The sequence below is a fragment of the Rosa rugosa genome, chromosome 5 (assembly GCF_958449725.1).
Source record: "Rosa rugosa chromosome 5, drRosRugo1.1, whole genome shotgun sequence".
Taxonomy (NCBI): Eukaryota; Viridiplantae; Streptophyta; class Magnoliopsida; order Rosales; family Rosaceae; genus Rosa; species Rosa rugosa.
This window is the reverse complement of record NC_084824.1, coordinates 28,249,604-28,269,692: the sequence shown is the minus strand read 5'-3', so window position 1 is coordinate 28,269,692 and position 20,089 is coordinate 28,249,604. Positions and strand designations below refer to the sequence as shown.

At 35.2% G+C, this 20,089-nt stretch overlaps 1 protein-coding gene across 1 annotated transcript; it reads right to left on the bottom strand.

Annotated features, from left to right (window-relative positions):
- Positions 1–3,328: 3,328 nt before the first annotated feature.
- LOC133709987 (mitogen-activated protein kinase kinase kinase 20-like) lies at positions 3,329–6,813 on the bottom strand. The gene has a single exon (XM_062135956.1). The coding sequence runs from the start codon at positions 6,625–6,627 to the stop codon at positions 5,548–5,550; it is 1,080 nt and encodes a 359-aa protein (XP_061991940.1). The 5' UTR covers positions 6,628–6,813; the 3' UTR covers positions 3,329–5,547.
- Positions 6,814–20,089: the final 13,276 nt, after the last annotated feature.

Genomic DNA, 20,089 nt, shown 5'->3' with positions numbered 1-20,089 from the left:
CTTCCCAGAAGGATCCCCAAATTTCTGTGAGAAATCAAGTTGTAGACCATGGTAGGGCTGTGATATTCTACCACTATAGGGAACTTGCATATATCCACCATCAGAGTACACGTTGTGATTACTACATGCTTGCTGGGACGTGAAATTCCTCGTATTTCTTTGTGAGAAGCTTCCTTGCTGTGGGGTTAATATTGAATGGGTGTCATGTTGTTGTGTGTACCCATAGTGCATAGATGGTGGTGCAGCATATCCAACTTGTGCTAACAGGAGACATATTATATGCACTGTAGTTTTGAGACCCCAGTAGTGACAGAAGGCATATAATATGTGTCTGTGCTAGCAGGAGTAGAGCAATTAAAAGGCATAGCTAAACTAGCAGGATTAAAGCCACCAAGATGTTGAGAAAAAACCAGTAGGCAAATATGGTGAGGTGTGAACAAAATTTGCATCAGGAGGATGAACAATGGAATCAGATGCACTGGGAGAGAATGTCATCATGTAGCCATAACTTGACATAATTTCCATTTTGCATCATGGCATTAGCAGCATATGCAGTATTCATAGGCATTGCAGGAACAGATGTAGTGATATAGTTGGTATTATTAGGCATAATAGTATGTTAAGGTACACAAGCAAATTGAGTAGTAAGATGTGTACCAGGATTGGAGATTGGTTCTCATGATTAACAATAGATGTAGTCACGGGAGCAGAAGAAAGAGATCTTGATTAATTCTTGAACAATTTCAGACTCAAAATCCAATAATAGTGTGCGAAGCTTGCTTAGAGTGATCAGCATCTTACTTGCTCTGATGACAATCTTTATGGTTGAGAAATCAACAGGCAATCCATTCAAGATCAGAGTCACTATATCTTCATCAGTAATATAAACTCCAGCTAATAATGAAAGTTTGTCCCTAATAGTTTTAAATCGCTCCATATACTTATCAATGCTATCATTACCTTTCTGCGTTTTCTGCATAGAGTTCTGGAGCTCAAAAGCTTTGAACTTTGAAAGTTTAGCATATCTCTCCTCAAGCAAAAACAAAATTTCTTTTAAGGTTTTACTTCCAACAATGAATGAAAGAGCATCTGATGACAAAGTAGCAGTTAGTAAATTAATGATCAAGGCAGAGTCATTCTTCCTCCAATCCTTATACTCTTGTGTAAACTCAGGGGTAATACCAGTCTCTGATTTTGTATTATGGAGGACAAGCCACAAACCCATCAATATATCCCATTCAGATCACACCCTACCAACATTGACTCTAGCATGAATCTCCAAGTGACATAATTAGTATCATCTAACTGCAGAGTGATGAGATTGTAGAAGTTGGAAAGGAGACAATTATCCAATTGACTGGTATTCATGATTATGAGAGCAGAGGTAATAAGAAACACAAAACCGAATACTAGTTAAGATACTTCTTCACAAGAAAACCAAACAGAGAAATCTGGCAATTTCAAACCTTCAATTTCTTCACAAGAAAACCAACCGGATCACTATTGTCGTCTGCATACTTAAAGATTAGTAAGGAATTTTCAATGACACACACCCCACAAGAACTTTATTTTTGCAAGTTTCCCCTTCTGCTTCTAATGCCTTGTTGTTATATCAGTTAGGTGCAGGCTGCCCTAGCGGGTTTGCCTTGTTGTCTTCTTTTCTTGTTCCTAATCGAAAAAAAATTCTTCTCCACTCGCCAACACTACCAGGCATATATATATATTTTATTTCATTTTCCCTTACATGTCATAGAGAATCTTCATTATAAACAGTTGAGGAAAATGGGTGCCCAAAGGACAAACGTGTTCAGCTGGAGCAGGTGGTTTCTACCTGAAATTTTGATCTAATGCAGCTGCATTGCTAAATTCAATATTAACGAGTTTATTGAAATCACTAAAGAGTAAAAAGCAGTCTCATATGTAGTATAGATAGAGAAATCACAAGGTGTACCAAAAACTTGCAGAAACTGATGAGCCAATTCTATGAGCAAAATGGTATGCACTATTGTTGGATTGGTGCAGGGATATGCTCTTCTGGGTCACACCCCATTCCAAGTCCGGCTAATGATAAGTTCAGTGAATATGTATCTGAAGGATAAGCATACATAAATGTTGAAGCATTTAGAGACGATTATATGTGGATCACAGCAACAGATCCTAGACAGCCAGGAGTCTGACAATTAAAGAAGACTATATTACCAGTTAGCATAAGAGTGGTAGAAGCAGAATAGTGGCAAAATGAATTCATCTTCTAGCTCCTACAGTTCTTTAGTTCTGTATGTCGCTTTTACTCTTAAGACAGTATCACAAAGTTCATTCTCAAATATTCCACAAAATGCAATTAGTAGAAATTCATCTGAAAACATGACCAAATAGAGAGAAGAATTAAGTCAACTAAACTGAACAAAAGCAGTGAAACATATCTAAATCCGTCTATCTTTACAAAAAAGCGATAAAAAGTTAGCAACTCCAATAACCTCATGATAGTTATTCATGAATTAATCTGATCTAAGCCTGCCTTGGTCAGAATGTGGCATCTTTTTGAAACTGGATTACTAGTTGTAAAGAGGGCACTCATAAACACAAGTTTCTGGTTCTAGAAAGTGGAGTTAAACCAATGCATGGTTCAAAAATTTCACTAATTTTTTAGGGCGGGTCATTATGTGTAATTTTTGATGATCTTCAATCAAGTTGACTATTTTTTCTCTCAAAAAAAAATTTACAACCGTAGAAATAGGGTCTAGGACCAATTAAACAATCAAATAATTTTCTAAAGTTCTAAAAATCATAAAAAGAATTGAAAGGAATATAAAAATTTCGAAAAAGTATATGATTTATTTATTTAAAAGTAATAAATTTTTTTTTTTTTTTTTTTTTGTCAATAATAAATTTAAATTTCAGGTTGCCACTGTGTATTCGATCATCTAACTACAGCTTCTGTTCACACCAAAAAAGAAGAAGAAAAAGTACAGCTTCTGTTGATATATTACATCATTTTGTCCAACTAATTAATATATAGCCAGCCCTTGCCAGTGTACTGGTTAGGAAGTCTTTAGACTATTGACAATATAAACATGAGATGAAATTCCAAGTTTGAATCTCATAATTGTATATCAGAGTGATAGTTTTAGTAGTTTTTAAATTTTATTATTATTATTTTTTAAAATTTTTTTTTTTTTTTAACATTAGTGATAATACTTGAATACATGTTTGACATGTACTTATTTTCGGGTTGGGAATTATGGAATGAACATTTTGCCAGCATCGTATGGAAACTTGATAATTTGAAAATAATGGCATTTTATCCGAGATCTATAATATTATCTAATGAAGAGAAGGCTGTTATTAGCATTATTTTTATTGATCAGATGAATTTATGCTTGGTCAATTACAATCATAGAGGTCAAAAGTGGCCTCCTCATTTCCTAGTTCCTACTACTATCAACTACTAAGATGCCTTCAAGCATGGTGGTCTAGCTTCCCTCCGAGAAAATCTCGTCCCAACAGAGGCTAAATGACATTGGCTGCATAGCTCTCCAACTCCACTAGTTTGAGTTTTCACTCCAGCTAATGTCAGTCAGACCATATGCAAGGGTTTTCGATTGCTTGAAGCCTTGAACTGAAGGATTACATAGTTTCAGCCTTCCTTCTTCATCTCCCACCACTACTCCAGACTACCCCTTTTTGCGATCACATACTGCATCAACATTAACCTTCAAACTCAAGCAGAGAGAGCAAGACTGTTGCCATCAGCCAAATTTCTTCTGGCTCTCTGTTTATTAGGTAATATTTTTTACCTGAGATGGCAGCCATAAAAAAATTTCTAATCTTTTGGGGCAGGTTCAAACTCCAAATGCAGATCCACTTGGATTCAGTGCTGAGATCAAGAATTTTGCGGACTTCACTGAGTTGGCCATTAGGAGACAAAACCCCATATACAGGTGTCAGGGATCGGAGAGCTTCAAAAGCTTTAGGAATATTGATAATGTTGAGAAATCTTTGAATAGGCAACATGTGCTTCAATTTTCTTTATACTCCAGTGCTCTCCATCAAGAAAAATAGCTATACAAGGAATTGTGAATCTCCTCAGAAGAGACATGAACAAGGTCAGGCAGAGAGAACTTTTACTACACAATTCATCCGTCCAAAACCACACACTATCATCTGCCATTCTACATTTGGACCTAAATCAAGGGTTTCAGTACCAGACCTTGTACTTTTTCAAGAACTATCAACAGAATCAGGAGTGCCTCTCAAATATTTCTTCCTCAACATGTCAGTCCAATGAAGCAATGACCATGATCTTGTTTACAGTCCTTTAGCTAGCTTTGGCCAAAAAGCTTGGTTCATCTTAATAAACGTTTTGAGACCAAGACCTCCAAACCTCTTAAGGTCTGCAAAGACAAATCCAATTAACTAAATGCACTGTATAATCCAATTAACTAAAACCTCTTAAGGAAGCACTATCGCCCACAAGATATTACTGTTCATCTTGTCAAGGTGGTCAAAACGGAGGCCAGCTTTATATAAACCATAGTAGCAGAAATGATGGCTTGGATCAGTTGACCTTCCAGCAAATCACAAAGTTTGGCTCTTCCAAGAGGCCAGCTTTGCTACTCACATCACTACTCAGTACTCACTGTGTGCTCTTCAGGATTCTCTTTTGAATTAAAGGGACACCGAGATAGGGGATAGCCACAAACACTGCCGATTTTCTCTGCTAATGCCTGATCAGTGCTAACACTTGGGAGAACAGAAAATGGCAGATCTATCACATTTGCTCATCTGATAATTGGAATTCACACTTTGAAGGGCTCAAAATGAGTCGTTCCAATTCAAAGTAGGGATTCAGATAAAGTCGACCAAATATGTGGAACAAAAGGGTAGTGCAAAACTAACAGACTAATGTGAACAGATGGATACCTGTTTCTGTACCAGATACAAGAATAAGACAGGCCAATAATAAAACACCATTTTCAAATATCAACTAGGATATATTTCTAGTGAATTCACTATGGCGTGTTAACAAGAAAAGAAAAAACACGTCTACCCCCCATATCTATACATATCATAACAAACCATAACCTCATCTGTAGCACTAACAATTCCAGGAAATCTTTTATCACTAGCACCCATAACACCATAGATTCTTATGTAATCACAAACAATACGAGGAAAGTTTTTAAAACTAATACCTTCTAGCTAGCACCATAAGTTCTTCTGTTATTATCACTAACAATCGATCAGTAGCCCCACCATAAATTCTTCAGTAAAAATACCAGGAAATTTTATTATCACCAATACCCCATACATTTCATAGAGAATCTTCATTAAAGACATCTGAGGAATAGGGGTGGCAAAGGACTAACCTCGTCGGTGGGAGCAGGAAGATTCTACCTGAAATTTTGACATAATGCAGCTGCAATGCTATATTCAATATTCAGATCAAAATTCTCTAAACAGTAAAACAGAATAGTGAGCTCTTTAGATTATAAACAGCTTCCATGCTATGATTTGAAGTTTGAACCCCAAAAATTCTGGAAAAAACTATGCGGCGCCCATTACAACAAAAGTTGTTGGCTTTATGCACCATGTGTCTGCAACCACAGGTCTAGCAGGTCTTGACATGAGTGCCAAAGGAAAAATGGTATTATCATATAAACCAGAACCCTCTTTGTTCTTTTGTGCCTCTTGGGAGCTAGAGTCCCCAAAGGGTATAAAACTAGGCAACCGATTATCACAATGCTGAGATTGTGACAATGCGGGCACTTTAGCTACTTGTTCAACGCTCTGTTTACTCATAAGAAATGAGTGAGTCAAGAGCCTCTCAGCCGTAAATCTCTTGGAAGCATCTATATGCAGACATTTTGCCAAAAAATCCTTGGCCTCCTCGGACAAGTGTGAAGGAATAATTGGATTTGAAACCCAACCGCCTAAGTCCTCACTTGTCTTGCAAGGCCACAAGGTTCCAGTCAACATCTCTAGAACTAAACATCCTAGTGCCCAAATGTCTGATGGCTTCCCTTGAATGTTACTGATAACAGTTTCAGGAGGCAAATACCATGCGGTGCCTTGGCGAGAATACTCATTTTGAGCGCTCTTTGTCAATCCAAAGTCTCCTATCTTAGCCACAAAATCGACATGAGAAGTCATGTCGTGCACAAGAAGAATGTTATCGGGCTTTATGTCGCAATGCACATAACCTTTGTCATGAATGCACTGGAGACCACTAAGAACTGACCTGGTGAACTCTTTAATCTCACATTCGGACAAGCCGGATGCGGATTTCTGAATCCTATCTCTTATAGTGCCTCCGGCCGCAAATTCTAATAGCAGATTGAAAGAGAAAGAATTATGATGAGACTTATATGTCCACTGTTCTCCAAAAGAGTTGATAACAAAAGGGCAGTCCTGAAACTGAGAGAGAAGTTTGGCCTCGGTCAATAAAGCATCGACCTTTTGTGGATCAGAAACCTCAGCGACCTTAACGGCCATGATAGCGGGAGACCCTTTCTCGAGCTTAAGTGGATAGGCCTTATACACACTCCCAAAACCCCCCTTGCCAATCAAATCTCCCAAAACCCACTCACCCAACTCACTGCTTCTTTTCCTTTTCAAACCCATCATTCGTTCAATCAATCCAAATTGGAAACAGAAAAACGCAAGCAGAAATGAATCAAAATCAAAAGTAATCACAACAGAAATGAATGAAGATCAAACTTACCAAAAACCAAACAAGCTGTGAACTAGGGATTTGCAATCGGACTTCACAATGAATCAAACGCGCAAACAGAAATTGACAGAGAATTTTGTGGATCTAAACGGCTAGTACGCCTGGTTATGTATATATACACGCGTATGGAGTTCTGTCTGTCTACGCGTATTTCATTTTTTCTACGCGTATTTACACCTACCACGCGTATTTACAGCTATTTCTATTCTGTTTTTTACTTTTTTTTTCTTATTGAACCAAATTATTTCTATTTCTTTCCTAATGTGACTTAAAAAAATTATCTCACTCCCAAAACAGTATCTACTTTTTTTTTTTTTTTTGAGAATAATATCTACTTTGTTTTATAACCTCAAAAGCAATATTTGACCAACATAAAAAATAACTAGATAACTTTTGAAAGCTTTAAAAATCATAAGAATAATGAAAATTGCAATAAAAGTTCCTTAAAATATGAATTTTAAATATTACGTTAAGTAATCAAATATGATGATTCTCTTGATCGAGAGGATGAGAGCTATGTTTAAGGTTTCTTGGTGTGTGAAGGCTTATTTGTGTAGATATAATGGAATCTTTTACGTTAACAGTTTGATGAATGTTCACAAATTAATGTCATGGTGCGATTAGTTTGCAAAAGAGTCAGATGATGGGTTCATACGTTGTGAAGTTTATTGTGCTATTGATAAGATTCGTGACAATCCAAACAAAAGGGCAATGGATATATCTCATGAGATCAAGACTAGTGATTATGGTTTAGATATTGCGTAACGGACTGTTTGGTATGGTAAGGAGTTGGCAAAGGCAGCCGTGCTTGGTGATGAAGCTGAGTCTTGCGGCCAACTAGTTTGGTACTGTGAGTCCATATGAAGACAAATAGTGACTCTAGGATTATGTTGGAGTTTGATCCAGAAACTCAAAGGTTTCAGAGGATGTTTGTGTGCTACGGTGCATGCATGAAGGGTTTTCAATATTGTAGACTAAATTTATCATTGATGCTGCAGTCATCAAGAACACGTACAAGGGGCAGCTTATTGGTGCATCAACAAAGGACGCAAATCAAGGTAGAATTTCATTCTAGTTTTTGATTTTTTTTTTCTTTATTTTCTGCTATGTTCTATTTTTGGTTATATTAGTGACATGGCCAGTAACCTAGCCAATGAGTTTTACAGGCCAGTGACATGGCTAATGAGTGCCAGTGACATGACAGTTTGACATTATTATTATTTATTTTTTTCAGGTTTGAATCCAGTTGCTTTTGCTATTGTGGATGTTGAAAGTGAGAGTAATTGGAGGTGGTTTCTTGAGATTTTTGCCGAAGAGTTGGCGAAATATCCTAGGAGGATCACTTTCATTTCTGATCGTCATGTTGGGCTTCTTAGTGCTATGCCTAAAGTGTTTCCAGATAATCCACGAGTTTTGTTTCAAACACTTTTTTTTTTTTAAACAAGAGAGACTTTATTCATCAAACACGATTGAGATCGTACAAGAGGGCATCCGATAAGAAATCCGGAGCATGATTGAACCATTCAGTTTTGATATCAGAATCAAAACTGATGTTTGCTAGCCTATGAGCTACCCTATTAGCTTGTCTACTGACATGAACTAAAATAAATAAGGGCCAAGTCTGCAGTATATCTTTGATGTCTACTATCAAATTACTCAAACCTGATAGATCTTCACATGGGGATGAAATAGCATGAACAGCAACTAAACAATCAGTCTCTATTATTGCACTGTTCACTCCCAAACCCAGAAGCAAGAGCAGCCCATGTTTTATGGCTAGCAATTCGACATGAAGAGGAGAAGTCACAAAGGATTTCCTGATAGAAAAGGCCGCCAAGAAAGCAGCTTGATCATTACGAAGAACACCCCCTACACCACCAAAAATAACATGAGGGAGATAAGACCCATCAATATTCAACTTCACAGTCTCAGGCCTAGGAGGAAGCCAAGATTTGGCTACAGGCCTCATTGGTGTAGAAGGAACTAAGCCAGAAGGAACGTTGGCTTGTAGATACTCTTCATACCATCCCATTGCAGTGGCTACAAGAATTGGACCATCTTTGTGTTTCTCATTCCACAACTTATCATTCCGGTTCTTCCATAGGCTCCATAAAAGAACCAACATTTTGTCAAACAATCTGGAAGACAAGGAAGTAGCTCTCTCAAGTAGCCAGTTTTTGAAATCCAAATGAGATTAAACATCAAGAACAAGATTGAAAGGGTGAGCAACCCAAATATTATGAGCTATAGGGCATTGACATAAGATATGGCCCAAATCTTCCCAAGGAAACTGACAATGTAAACAATGAAGATTGCCCATATAACCTTTCAAAGATAAACAAGCACGAGTTGGCAACAAATTGTGTGAAGCTCTCCACCCAAAAATTGCAACCTTACCTGGAACTTTAGCTTTCCACAAAGCCACAATGGAGCACATGGGTCGCCTCCAGAAGAAGAAGACATAATATGACTCAAAGTAAAATCTCTAGCAACTTTATAAGCAGACTTTACTGAAAAGAAACCTTTCTTGTCCGGCTTCCATGTGATGGTATCTAGTGCTCTTCTCCGACTTAGAGGGATGCACATAACCTGTGTCACAACTTCAGGGGGAAAACATGCCACATTCCAAGAGTGTGAGCTAATATCAATATGGTCTGCAACTTTATCAAAAATAGTATTAGCCGGTTTAGATAAAGAGTGAGAAGAGATTGAGGGAATCCAATCATCTTCCCAAATACTAATGTGACTGCCATCTCCAACGTTCCAAAGGAGACCAGCTTTGATAACAAGCCTAGCCTCCATGATGCTCCTCCATGCATAGGATGGTCTCTCTCCCATATCAGCAGTCAAAAAACTCCCATCGGGAAAGTAGATTGATTTGAATAAATGACTCACTAGTGAGGCTGGATTAGACATGAAATGCCACCCTTTTTTAGCAAGCATGGCAAGGTTATGTGCATGTAAGCTCTTGAAACCCATACCACCCTCCTGTTGGAACCATATTCCCCCCCCCCCCCTATTTTCCTTCCTTTCCTTTGGGAACCATTTTCCTTTCCTTTGTCATCCCAAACACAGGAAATGAATGACTTTCCTTTTCCAAGGCCCTGATTCGCGAACCGAACATGGTCAAAGTGTAAACTATGTCCTCTTCCCTTGTCGTGCATCTTTTATTATGATCAATGGGTATGAAAACCACAAAATCTCATCAATCACAAAAATGGTTGTGGTGTACATGTTAACACCAGAATCTATTGTATTTTTTTCTTTTTATCAAGTATGAACTTCATTAATTATCTGAAGATTCGCCTACTGTTTATATTTTGCGGCATAACTACATTTTACCGAACCGAAAACCATTATACAGCATGAGCTCATGAATAACCAAAGTAGTACACAAAGAGCATTACTTTAGGGATGAAAGAAAAGATAAAAAGAAAATCTAAAAAAGAAAAGTAAACCAGAATTCAAGCATCCCAACACCAAAAAGAAGCAAAAATTCAAACAAATTAGGGAACTTGATGATACAAATCATGCAACTAAGAGAGTAAACATGAACAACAGTTGAGAAAAATCTCCAAATTATAGCCAAAAAACAGTTTGAATGTGTACAAGTTTGAACCTAATATTCAAGAAACAGAGAAGAATAAAAATAGATGTGAACAATCAGAGAGTGAAAATTGAGAATCAGATCGAGATACCTATTAAAAGAGAATAACAAAAAAGAATTAGATCTCGCAGGAGGGAGTGACATCTGGTGTTGGCCTGAAAAAAGGGTCACAGAGCTTGAAGAAAGAGTGATAATGTGTACATTCTAAGTGGTTTCATTCAACCATTCCCAAGAAGGGAGAATGAGAGAAAATCACACCCAAACAGACAAGCAATCTATTATATCACAAGCAATGCATTGATGTAACAAAGTACTCCAGATTTGAGAGAATCAAAACTTGGGTGTTTTTTAGATTTTATATGCAATTGTCATGGCTCGAGTGTTTTTCAATGTCAAAGAACAGAGATTGCCTCCTCAAGTTGCATAATATAAAAGATTGAACAACCCTTTTCTTCATTATGTTAGTTATTGTGGCTTTATGTTTCTTAAAGGTGGATGTAAATATGAACTTAAAAGAAGAATAGAGAACTAGATGCAAAGAGATGGAGAGTAGTTATAAGGGGTAATTATGGAAATAAAAATAATATAATGAAAATGGGAGTGCAGTTTGCAAAAAGGGGAGTACAAATGTGACTCCCCTTGTTTCATCATATAAATAAATGTAATGTTATTTGAGAAAATATAAATATATGTAATGTTGTTTGAGAAAAACAATAGGATTGAGTTTCGCAAGCACTTTATTGAGTACTTATGGTGACATTCCTTGGATTATGTTAGGGCTATGGCTCCTAACTAATTCTTCTTGATTTTGGATTACTTTTTCAGTAAGACCTTGGGGAAACTTGCTTTAATGTACCTAGAACTTGTGTTGTGGGTTGAAAGAAACTGGTTCTTGAGAGTGCCATTGAGATATTGTTTAAAGATATCCGTGTGTGAATCAATTCAAAGATTTCAAAGAGTTCGAGGCTTTGAGACATCGGGTCATTTGGGAATTCTCGGTTAAGAATGTGGGTTATGAGGTTGTAATCTTCTTCTTGTCTAGTGGATCGCCATCATCATCACCCAGGAATGTAGTTGTTCTATTATTGTTTGCATAAGTTTGTGATTACTGTCTTCATTCGGTTTCAGTCTTGGGCTCAGAAGGTGACCCAAATTTCCTAAAGATTCTTGGCAATTCTCTGCTAGGGTGAGCAATTCTCTCTCTCTCTACCTCTCTCTCTCTCCCCCCTCCTTCCCTCCCTATCAGGGTTTTATAGTAAAACGATATCGACAAATGAAGGTTCCAATATTTATGGTTCAACTGATGTCGTTGGTGGATTTCGCTAGATACTTTGATGGTGGAGTTAAAGTGGGATCCACCCCTATTCTCATACTAGTATATGTTAGTAAATGCAAGAGTACACAACTATTGGAATCAATCCCTCAATTCCCACACTCATTCCAAATAAGTAAACGTCTCATACATATGTAGAGAATGAGGTATATTTGCCAAATTTTCTGGCAATTTTTTGTAGAGAATGAGCTCAACAATATTGAGACTTCGAAACGAACATTATCATACAAACTAAACACATAAGAGATCTTAGTGTCTCATAAACTAAGAGAAAAGTTTGTCCAATCTCAACATTAAAAGGAATATTTGTCACAATCTCAAACACTAAAAGAAAAACTTGTTATAGAAATCATTTGAAAAGTATGTTTTGCCCAAGTTTTAGTGATGCTATTTGACATATTTTTTTAGGCATTGTTGCTTTGAAACTATTTGCCACAATGATGCAAAGATGTAGAGCATTAGGGATTTATGAAAGAGTCTTGTTTGCTTTTTATTGAAATTTTGTCGAAAGTCAAATTCTTTATAAAAAAGACAATGAAAAGTTCTCTAAATGAAACTATGCAAATATCACGTATAGAATTTATAATTGCATCACAATTTTCTCTGAAATCTTCTCAAAAATTCAAAAAAAAAAAAAATACAGAAAAAAAAAATAGCATTCTTTATTTGTCCCTCACTTTATCTATAAAAATATACACAACATTGCTATAAATATTGCTCAGACTAAATAAAGAGTTCATAATCATCAACAAATGTTGGACCATATTTTATATCCATATTCACCCCAAAAACAATGAAAATAACTCATCTCAAAGTCCAATTTCATTGTTTTGTAGGAAATCATGACAAGAGGAGAAAAACGTTAATTCCAAGCCGAGAATGTGGGATTGAGAAAAGAATGAATAAAGGCGAGGAAAATGAATTTCAAATACAAATTTAAGAATAGGCAAAATTTCCGATGCACCACCGCTACCGACCACCACACTCCAATGGCTCTACCACTCACCATGGGATCCACTTTAGTTTTTCAAGTCAAAGACTTGGTCCATCATGTCATATCATGCATTTCATCCATTTAACCATCATTTCCCATAACTAAATCCAAAACTTTTAGTTTAAAACCAACCACCACTTTTTTCCTCCTTCTCACTGTATCTCTTCTCTCTAAATTGGTCACAAAAGTCTTCTCATCATCACAATAGTTTGGTGTTAAAGGATATCACCAAATTTTAGTTTTTCTATAATTAATACTCATTCAAACACACTTTATTAACTTTCTTGACTTAATATGTTCTAAGGATAAAATTGTTAAATAATACCATCAAAATAAAAAATAAAACACACACAAAAATTGCTATGCCTTATTCACTAAATCATGTATTGCACAACCTAGATAATTTCATTCTCTCAATATTTTCCTAACTAAGACAAAACGAAAAATTTATATATATATATATATATATATATATATATATTATTTCTTAAACGCATAGCGCACATGAGGTTAGTACACACACATGTATCTGTATGTGTATCTGCGTGCGCGCGTGTGTTTGTAGTATTAAATGAAAGCCCAATCTTCATCATTATTTTTTCTTTTTGCTAAAAGCCTAGAAATATTAGAGGCCCAAAAAAAATTGCTTACACTAAGTTAGTCTGTAATATATAAGACCCTCATGCCCGCGCTATGCGTGTAAAAAAAAAACGCTATATATATATATAATTCCATTTTGTCTTAATTAGGTGATATGATGAAATTATCTAGGACATGCAATTCATGATTTAGTGGGGAGAAATTTTATATACACATCCCAATCTACTTAATACACACTCCTATTTTTTTTTTTTGTATACTTTTCTCCCTAAACTTCCTACTTTGCCCCTCATCAATATATACAATTATACCTCTCCATATATGTTGTTCTATGTAACACAATAATTTGCAGAAATCGTTGGAACAATTTTTTTTTTCACCATTAAAAAACCCTCATGAAGAAAATTAATTTGAGAATGGATTAATGTCTACAATAACAAAGCCTATAACTTTGCCATGTAGTGATATTTTATTTTCCAGTGGCAATTAAAAGAATGAAATGATCTACAATCTACGATATATGTGTGTGTATATATACATATATAAATAGCATAGAATTTTATTAGTTTGTATTGAACATGCAAATAAAGTGCAATGGATTAGATAGAAGATAAAATCCTTGTGAAATTGAATACATATTCATTAGAGAATAGACGAAAAGCAAATAGAATGCAATTGCCATTGAACAGCGTGGGTATATGATATTGTTTAAAAATTCTCAAATCCTTCTGGTACCTGGTTTGTGCTTTTGTCATTCTTCAACTCATATCTCTCGATTTGGTTTTCTTTTTTAGTTGCTGCAAGGATAATATAGGGATTCAATTTTTCCAAAAATAAAAATAAATATTTGGATGTGTATTAAGTAGATTGAGGTGTGTATTTAAAACTACTCTTTAGTGGGTAGTTTTAAGCAATAACAGTTTTTTTAGAAGAATATTTTCAAAAAAAAATATATCAAATAACGAAGGGATGCTATAAGACCATATAATTAAGGGAGGACTGCATGAGATATACAAGTGATAAAGACCAAATAGCAGTAGACACTTTTAAGATTCATAGTTGATGGAATCAGGAATATTTTCAAAAAAAAAAAATATCAAATAACGAAGGGATGCTATAAGACCATATAATTAAGGGAGGACTGCATGAGATATACAAGTGATAAAGACCAAATAGCAGTAGACACTTTTAAGATTCATAGTTGATGGAATCAGGAATATTTTCCAATAAAGAATTATGCAGGATACTCATAAAACAAGTAACACTACACATCAAGGTAACATATTACATTATCAGGCCATATTACATGAAAAACATTACTTAAATAAATAAAGCAAAAGATTGAATTCAGTTAGTTTACTGAACATAAAAGTATTACTTTTATTTCGCGAATAGATCGTGGTATTTGATCGGCGTCATTGTTGTCAGGGTAGGAGAGAAAGTGGTACATTGTAATTTGATAAATGAGCTAAGTCTAAAATTGTCTTTTTGCCATTAAATGGAGTGAGTGTGCACGCAAATCTGTCAATGGGTAAGTAGGTTCCTGTTGGGCCAAATTTAGGCATTTGGTCAGAACACCAAATATAAAATTGGACATAAGAGGTACTATCGTAATTTAGCATTATGTCTCCTGCCACGTCAACATTGATGGCAGATTTGAATGGAGTTTGAAAAATTGGACGCATTTGATTAAAATTAAGAGTGCAGAGGTGTTCTTGATGAAATTAGAAGAATAGGGACTAACATGAAGATTGATCTAAAATTGGAGTAGGTAAACTGAAATTAACCCGAAAAAAAATTTATATATATATATATATATATATATATATATATATATATATATATAGTATTATTTCTTACGCTTATAGCCCATGCTTGAGGCTATATATATATATATATATATATATATATATATATATATATATATATATATATATATATATTTCAACATTCAATTAATATATAGTTCTAATAATATTGATCCAAACCTAAGGATCTAAATTATTGAGATGGCAACTTTCGGGAAGTTCGATGGGATCCTAGCAAGGAGTTGAAATGATTCTTTGTTGCAATCCTTCGCCAATAGGCTGATTCGTACCTTATAATTATTTTAACCCTTGGATTTCTAAAGTAGTTAGCAAATCGTGTTGTGAAGAGTTTGAGGTTGCAGCTTCTATCTAAAAAGCTTTAACATTTGTTAAGTACGTTACATGCCTGTTGTTGAATCTCCAATCAGTAAACACCAAAGAGTCCTCTATACACCATCTCAAAACTATCTCACCACATACATCTTATTCCTCCAATTTAACCGTCTCATCTGGCCCAACACTATCCATCTTCCCAAGCACAATAAAGACCATATGCTCAACAATATATTCAATTTTGTTTCTTGCGAGGTATATCTTTTGCTTAAGCATCTGAAATAACGCATCCAATATGGTTTCATCCATTTGAGGAGAAATCCACATTTTCTTTACACATTCAAACAAAAGTAGTTTTATATTCCTCTGAGTGTACTCAGGCAAGTTTTGAATAAGTTATTCTTCATTGACGCCTTGTGTGCCAGACCAATGAAGTCTTTTTGTAGTTTTAACTTGCCTTCTCAGCTCTTCTAGAAAGTTCCTATAATTCATCCATTTTTCAAAACCACGAGTGCATACTAGCATATGGAACCTCCACCATTCAAAAGACTGAAGAAAGTTTTGCATATTGTTGATTAGCAAAGCAAAGAAGAAGAGTCACAATGCACAACAGGAAGAGGTGAATAAGAAATTTTAGTTTCTTCAAAACCAACCCCAATCTCCTCCATTCAAACCTCACACATTATTGATGGCACTTGGACTCTTATCCTCTCCAGTTTCTCAATTGATAATTTACTCACCGACACAAAGCTAGGCTCATAATAATTATCACAATAATTCCACCACCACCATCATCTGCACATCATTATCAATCACATACATATCGATATCCACATGTATACGCAGTCTTTTTCCACCGGCATAAGAACTAGGTTTCTGTGCCACCTCAAGGACTTTGAACATTACTCTCTCTACCATGGAGCTACGCTCCTGCAATGGGAGTTGCAATTGTCGAAGCGTCTTAGATATGATTGTATCCATGGATGATGAGTTAGAGTCGTCAAATTCTATTATAGTCCTGTTCACGATCACGCGGGGGATCACATCATCATCTATGAGTTAGTATGCCTCGTCAGAGGTGACACGTCTGATCACCACCTTGAAATTCATCAAGAACTTATTGGTGGTGCATATAAACTTGTTTTCTGGTTCAATGACGGTAATATGTATGTCGCAGAAAGCGTCGTCCACCACTTCCCAGTAGTCACTTGTCATGGTCATGTTCTTAATTAGTTTGAACAAGAATACAAGGTACGAAAATAAGAAAGATGAAAATTGATGTACCGGATGTTATGCTCTCTTTCACAAACCCTCTTCGCTCTCTCTCTCTCTATATGTGTCGAGCAAACATATCATTTGGACAAAAGAGAGTTGAGGTCTGAGGAAGACACACAAGAAGCCGAGAATGAAGTGGTGGATTAGCGGATAAACAGGTGGCACAGAAGGCAGGGGCAAAACAGGAAACACAATATTCATAAGGAATTCACTTTTCATAAGGAGTTGGAGTTTTAGAGCATAAAATATTTCTCAATTGTAAAGACTTCGATTTAGGTTGCCCCCCTCCCTAGAGTGCTTATTTGTTGGAATCTAAAAAAAAGTATAAATACTTAGTTGGCGTATTTTGTATAGTCATTTCAATAGCTCTACAGTAGATCCCATCAAGGAACCCTCCATTGAGGTTCAAACAAGCAGCAATTTTTTGTTTACACGCCATGATCTATCCTTTGAACTTAGCCTTTGAAATATAGAAGAACAATCAAGGAAATTCCCACATAAATGGAGATGAGACTTATTGCACACCTTTAAGAAACATTGGTTAGCCCTCATTATGCTGAATAGATACCAGCATAAGCCAACAATGTGGCTCACTAACATGAAGCTCAAAGTGTTTACGGAAAATTCATCTATAATGACACAAAGACGAAGAAACCGCTTATATAACCAGCAAGCGTGGGAAGAATCTTGTATAATCTAGGAATGTACTGAAAAATGATTGTTGGGCACAAAAATTTTCTTACAAAATATATTCCGAATAGTTTTGGACTTATCCCCAACATGTAGAACATTATGATTTGAGGAAGTGGCAAAACCACTATAAAATCGAGTAAAAATTGCCAACGAATGTCATTTATAGCAATCTTAGTTAATTAGTTGACCATATCTCTCATACCAACCACTCTACATACAGAAGCCACATTAGCAAACCTAAATTGAATATAAATATTCACAAAGTAGATGAAGTCAGTCACCGATCGAATGCTTGTAGTATCCAGGCTAGCGTCATGTCATACCAATGTAGTTATGAAACTTGCTTGCATGTAACAAGAGGAAGAACAATGAGTCAACAAATGCCGCCACCAAGCATCATATCGCGAAAGATATAATTCATAGTTTTACACGTTTAGCTTCCAGAATCACGGGTTGCAAAGTATAAGCAAACAAAAAAGAACATATCTTTGGAACCAATCATTGGCATCAAGATTCGAAGTAATATGGGGCTCTTGATTTTCAGTATAGAGAAAGAATGATTTAGATTATTAAACTACATGCTAAAAATAAAAACATTCTCACATTTCAAGTTTAACAAGGTCCTCTCTATATCCTACCTATATATTATATGAAAGCCCAATCACCATTAGGAGTGAAATATTTATTATATAAATAAGATAAAAGAATTATTATTATTGTATACAACAATACAATTACTCAAAAGTCAAAGAAAACTAAGCTTCTCATTTTTGTTGACCTAACTAGATTTATTAATTTAACTTTTGGTTTGGAACATCTTTAGCTTATATATATATATATATATATATATATATATATATATATATATATATATATATATATAAAAGCTAAAGATGTTCCAAACCAAAAGTTAAATTAATAAATTTAGTTTGCAGGGAGTTTCTATTCATACCTCTCAAATTGTTATTTAGACCTTCGCTGGAATTTTTTCCTCAAGATTTTCCAATTTTGTCCACCCTACACCTTCTTTTCAACTTGCACAACCCTTTCCACCTCCAGCAATGAGTTTGAAATCACTGCCATCAAGAAGAGATGGCGCTGCTCTTATTACTTTTTCTTGGCCGCCTAGATATAATTTCTCCTTCATTGAAGGAACAAAGTCTGGTCCCCTTTCTTTCCATTGAATATATATATATATATATATATATATATATATATATATATATATATATATATCTCATTTTGTACTATGTTATGGTCATGTTTGGCTGAAACTTGAGGGGACTAACTGAAAATTTAACAAGAGATGATACATGATTGTAAGTCAATTAGTCATCTATAAGTGATTGGTCTTTTGGTCTATTTAATTGGTTAATTCAAACAAAGATGAAAGTGAGTAGTTAGTGTGTGAAATGAAGATGTTATTGTTCTTAGTGGTGTTGGTGTATGTAGAAGCACTCAATTGCAGAAAAATGATGTGAACCAACAAGCAACTTGATTGCAACAGTAATTACAATAGAACAAATGACTACGTCTGAATCGACGTTCTCTACCTCCTCAACTCATTGCTCACCCTTATCACCACTGCTTACATCTCTCCCGTCAACCACCCTTCCTTGTCGATACCTCAATCTCAATAAAAACTTTCCACCATTTTCATCTATGTCCACTGCTTCATCTTCATTCTCATTAGTTAGTTTCGTTGGATTTTTTTTTTCACAAGGGCAAAATAGAATTTTAAAAAATATAAAAAAATAGGGAGGTCAACATATCAACATCTTTAACTTAATTTTTTAAATTTAGGTTTGGAATATTTGGACTTTATTAGTTGATTATAATATATTATTTTGGGTATTACATTTTATTTGTTGTTGTTGAATTTTGAATGTATAGACTTATTTCTAGAAAAATCTTATGAAAAACAAAAATTGTATACATACTATAATTAAAGGGCCAAATTTTAAGAGTTAATCTAAGTTCTAAATATCTCAGGTCTGGCCCTGGTTGTTCTAGAGTGAAGAACCACATATTTATCTCACAATAATAGTCAAATAGCAAGTTCATGAAATCTCGCCATGCTGAATTAAGTTCATGATCAATAATCGTGTGATCCATGTTAAGTGTATTTTGCCTTAGCATTTTTTTTCGTTCTTAAAATGACCAACCATTACTCTTAAAGAAGCAAAACAAGAACGGTGTGGCAAATCTGCACTCAATAAGTTTGCAACACTAATTAAGTCACTGCTTCTTTGCCTCCATTTTCTCTTCTACCTTCCTTGCTTGATCCAAAGCTTTCTCATATTCGAAGTATCGATCCGCTCTTTGTTTGTCTTGCTGGATTATTTTTTCCAATAATTCCCTCCAAACTTTTTTAACATAAATTCTCTCGTCCTCTTTGTGAGTTATATGGCCAAATTTTCAATTTCACTGTTTTCCACGTATTGCATAGGTGGTGTGATCGGTTGAAGCTCAGTAATATGCTTCCAAGTCTATGAAGCTGCTGAAGCGCTTTCGAACTCATATCTCCTGAAATTGCATTTACTAACCATTCCAACGTATGAGAGATTTTTTTTTTTTTTTCAAAGATATTTGCTCAAATGAAGAATAAATATGCAAGGAATCTTGTTGATGATTAACCATATTTACTGAATTAATGACAAGAAATGTGATAACGTCTATGTTTTTTGAATCAAACCCTAATTGGGTATATTCA

Bases quoted from the DNA above. Each gene is read 5' to 3' on its own strand.
- LOC133709987 (XM_062135956.1), bottom strand. From the start codon at position 6,627: ATGATGGGTTTGAAAAGGAAAAGAAGCAGTGAGTTGGGTGAGTGGGTT.